The following is a 4,016-nucleotide window of genomic DNA, read 5'->3' on the forward strand; positions in this document are numbered from 1 at the left end:
GGCGGAGGTGGCAAGGGAGGGGGGCGCCCATTGTTGCACCGGGTACTTAAGGGGTCCTGAGGCCAGTCGTGTGCCACACTCGGTGCTCACACGAGCTGATCTGATCGCCGGCAAGATCACTTGGGAGACTGGCCGGGCGCGTGGCCTCTGCAGGCGAGGCGAGGAAGCGAGGCCAAGTTCCCTGTGCGCCCTTGCGCCCTTCCAGGCTTTTGCGCCTGCAGCAGGCACACATTAGCCAGGGGCCGTTCGGAACGTAAGTGCGCACCGCCGGCCCTGCCCTCCTGCTCCTCCTATCTGTCCGTGCTTTCGTCGGTCCCGCAGAGCGCAACGATGCCCGCCTCTCTGGAGACCTGCCTCTCCGACCTCGACTGCTCCACCACCAGCAGCAGCAGCAACAGCGACCTGTCCGGCTTCCTCACCGACGAGGAGGACTGTGCCAGGCTCCAACCCCCAGACTCTGCCTCAGGGCCGCCTGCGCCGCCCCGCAGAGGCGCGCCTGGGATATCCGGGGCGCCCGATGCTCCGGGGGCGCAAGACGACGAGCAGGAGCGGCGGCGGCGCCGGGGCCGGGCGCGGGTGCGCTCCGAGGCGCTGCTGCACTCGCTGCGCAGGAGCCGGCGCGTCAAGGCCAATGATCGCGAGCGCAACCGCATGCACAACTTGAATGCGGCGCTGGACGCGCTGCGCAGCGTGCTGCCCTCCTTCCCCGACGACACCAAGCTCACCAAGATCGAGACGCTGCGCTTCGCCTACAACTACATCTGGGCCCTGGCGGAGACACTGCGCCTGGCCGACCAGGGCCTGCCCGGAGGCGGTGCCCGGGAGCGCCTCCTGCCGCCGCAGAGCGCCCCCTGCCTGCCAGGGCCTCCGAGCCCCATCAGCGACGCCGAGTCCTGGGGCTCCGGCGCCGCTGCCTCCCCCTGCGCCGCCGCCACCTCGCCACTCTCCGACCCCAGTAGCCCCGCCGCTTCTGAAGACTTCGCCTATGGCCCGGGCGATCCCCTTTTCCCCTTCCCCGGCCTGTCCAAAGACTTGCTCCACACGACGCCCTGTTTCATTCCCTACCACTAGGCCCTTTGTGGACACCTTTACTTTCCCCTTCCTCGTCAACAGTTGTAATTGGGACCCCAGCTGCGGCCTCGGGATCCCCACTCCAGGAGGAGGGAGGAGGCGGGAGCTTTAAAGGGGTGGAGGATACCTGAGCCGCTGGTTAGGTCGCTGCACCCTCGCCGCCGCTGCCCCTTGGTCTGTTTCTCCAGCCCTCAGCCCTGGGCCCCTCCCGCCCGCCCCTAGACGGCCTTTCCTTTTGCACTTTCTGAACTCCACAAAACCTCCTTTGTGACTGGCTCAGAGCTGACCCCAGCCACCACTTCAGTGTGATTTAGAAAAGGGACAGATCAGCCCCTGAAGACGAGGTGAAAAGTCAATTTTACAATTTGTAGAACTCTAATGAAGAAAAACGAGCATGAAAATTCGGTTTGAGCCGGCTGACAATACAATGAAAAGGCTTAAAAAGGAGAGACAAGGAGTGGGCTTCATGCATTATGGATTCCAGGCCCCACCACTGCAGGCTCGCTCTAGGAAGAGCCCTAGACTGTTGCATAGCTATTCACGCCCAGGGCTGGAGAGTACTTTAATTTATTCAAGATGCTTCATTCATATGAAAATGTATTTTTGTACATAAAGAGTTTATTCTATTATTATGAGCTATCAAAGTTTACATTTCTGTACTGCAGATACTTCATGTAAATAAAAACTAAGAAAAAAAAACTCACCAAGTTTCTTGCCTAATGTCAATGACTCTGGGCCTTTTCTCCCCCCACCCCAAACTCAACCACTAAAGTGAAACACTATCCCCAACCCACCAAACCCTCCAGTCCTGTTTCAAAAACAATTGAAAAATAAAACTCACCTGATTTCCACCAAGAAACGGATAAAGGCAGCCCAGGGCATTTGGGATCCATCATTTCCTTTCACCTTGTAAACACAAGGAAGATCTTTCAAGCTCCCCATAAGCCAATTAAGACTTTTCCTGGGGAATTAGCCCAGGATACACAGCTACCTGTAGAGGTAGGGGCGGTGGGAGAGTCTTTCTTTTAAGGAACGCCACATCAGCTGGCTCCGTGTTACAAAGAGAGGGGATTAAAAAGATCAATACAGTGTGACCACTGGCTAGGAAGTCCCAGTGACAGGTGGTCCCAGGCTGGCCAAGCAGAAGGGTCCACTCTTACAACAGCCTATTTAGGGGAGGGGGAAATTGATTTGTAAACAATGCCTCCAAACTGTGGTCCGTTGAGGCTGGCTTCACCCTGGCTGTGAGGCTCAGGTATAAATTACACTGGCGTGGTGTCCCTGGGCGGGTATGCAGCTGCCTAAAATTGTGAGCTAGGGTGCCTGTACTCCCCCACACACTTACACCCACTAGGGCCCACAGTCTGGGTGGGGGGCACATGCTGAGAACCCCGGTGCCTAGCTTGCTCAGCTAATCCTCAGGGGGCAATCGCCAAAGCTTTCATTTGCTGCCAGAGAAATCAGCCATCCAAACTCGTTGGAATTTTTCTGATTGCAGTGTGTTTATCTGTTGTCTGACAATTAGCTAACAACACTGGCCGGTAGCGGACTTTGTTTTAAATTTCAGAAGGTGGATCATTACAAGCAACAGTTCCTAAAATACTGTTACTGCCTACTTACAAGTTACTCCACATTGTGACCATTTTTTTTTTCTCACTGAGCTGTCCCTTTTCATGCATATAATTATTTAGCTGTGGGGGTGGGGAGTAGTAGGAATAGGTTCAGGAAAATAGTATTCGTTAGTGTTAGAGAGATTATATCCATTTAGGAGGTGAATAGAAGCAGAGGACCAGAAGCAAGGCCACTGATAGCATGCTCCCCTTGTGGAAGCATTTTCCTCCTCACGCACAGCAGCCTGATGAGTTGGATGCACATATTCATATACTGGGTCCCCAACAGGCAATGCTAAGTCTAGCCTTGGGCAAGGAGCCCTTTAGATAAAAAGGATCCTTTGCAGAAGGTTCCAGAAAGTTGGAGGTCTCTCTCACTGTCCCCAGAAAAGAAACAAAAAGTCCTCACAAAAAAAAGCTTCCAAAGCTTTGAGGGCTCAACGGAACAGCTTCTGCTAAAAGCTTCCAGAAAAAAGTTGTATTCTAGAACGACCCCGCCCTGCCTCAACCTCCTTGCCCCCTCCCCGCCATTGTGTGCCACAGAATTAATCTGCTCTACTAGGTTTGAGTTTTCCAATAGCAAAAGACACAAATGGACTGCATCACATTTTCTGCTCTCCTGCGCATAGCATGCTTGGAAGTGACTCCCTCCAGCTTTCTGAGGGGCTCAGGCCAGGTCTGCAAGAAGGGCAGTTCCCCTACGGGGCCTCTGTTCAGGCGTGATGTAGATGCACGTGTCTGGGGCAGAGAAAGAGAACAGCCAATTGTGTTTATCATTGTCCAAAACCCTTGGGAAAACCACCAGCAAACAAATACCCACGAACACCCCGGGGCATTCTGGAGCTCTGGCTGGAGCAGGAGCTTTGTCTCATAGAGCCACATACAGACCGCTTTGAAAACGGGGGGAAACTTCAATACAGCCAAGACGGAAGAATAGGAAACTCTATTCCTAACTTTGTCGCCATAATAGGCTCACAACTATAGGTTCAGGGCCCAGAGCACCTTTCCATAAAGAAAGGGCTTTAACAACATCAGTTGCTGGGGGCGTCTTCTCCCTTGCCAGTTAAAACCATTCTTCCAAAGAAGCAAGCGCATGTGCATAGCGCAAAGCTCTCAAATAGGAGGAGGAAACGAGGAAGGTGATTTAAAATGCTTATCCCCAGCTCAGGGGCCGCTTGCTCCCTGAAGCAAACTCTCATTCATCTACTGGAATCTGTGAAAGCACGGTCTGGGTTACTAAAACATTCTAGTCATTTCTAAAGCTAAGAACTTTCCCACAGGCAGCCGTGTTTCACTATCATCAACACAGTTTTCCACTAAGGAATCAGAAGGCAC

At 53.5% G+C, this 4,016-nt stretch overlaps 1 protein-coding gene across 1 annotated transcript; it reads left to right on the top strand.

Annotated features, from left to right (window-relative positions):
- The first annotated feature begins 330 nt into the window (after positions 1-330).
- On the top strand, positions 331-1,071 carry NEUROG1 (neurogenin 1). Its single transcript, XM_004384702.1, has one exon. The coding sequence runs from the start codon at positions 331-333 to the stop codon at positions 1,069-1,071; it is 741 nt and encodes a 246-aa protein (XP_004384759.1).
- Positions 1,072-4,016: the final 2,945 nt, after the last annotated feature.

This window comes from Trichechus manatus, unplaced genomic scaffold, assembly GCF_000243295.1.
Source record: "Trichechus manatus latirostris isolate Lorelei unplaced genomic scaffold, TriManLat1.0 scaffold00127, whole genome shotgun sequence".
NCBI classification, from domain to species: domain Eukaryota; kingdom Metazoa; phylum Chordata; class Mammalia; order Sirenia; family Trichechidae; genus Trichechus; species Trichechus manatus.

What these genes read in the sequence shown, in the direction of transcription:
- NEUROG1 (XM_004384702.1), top strand. Translation starts at nt 331, where the DNA reads ATGCCCGCCTCTCTGGAGACCTGCCTCTCCGACCTCGACTGCTCCACC.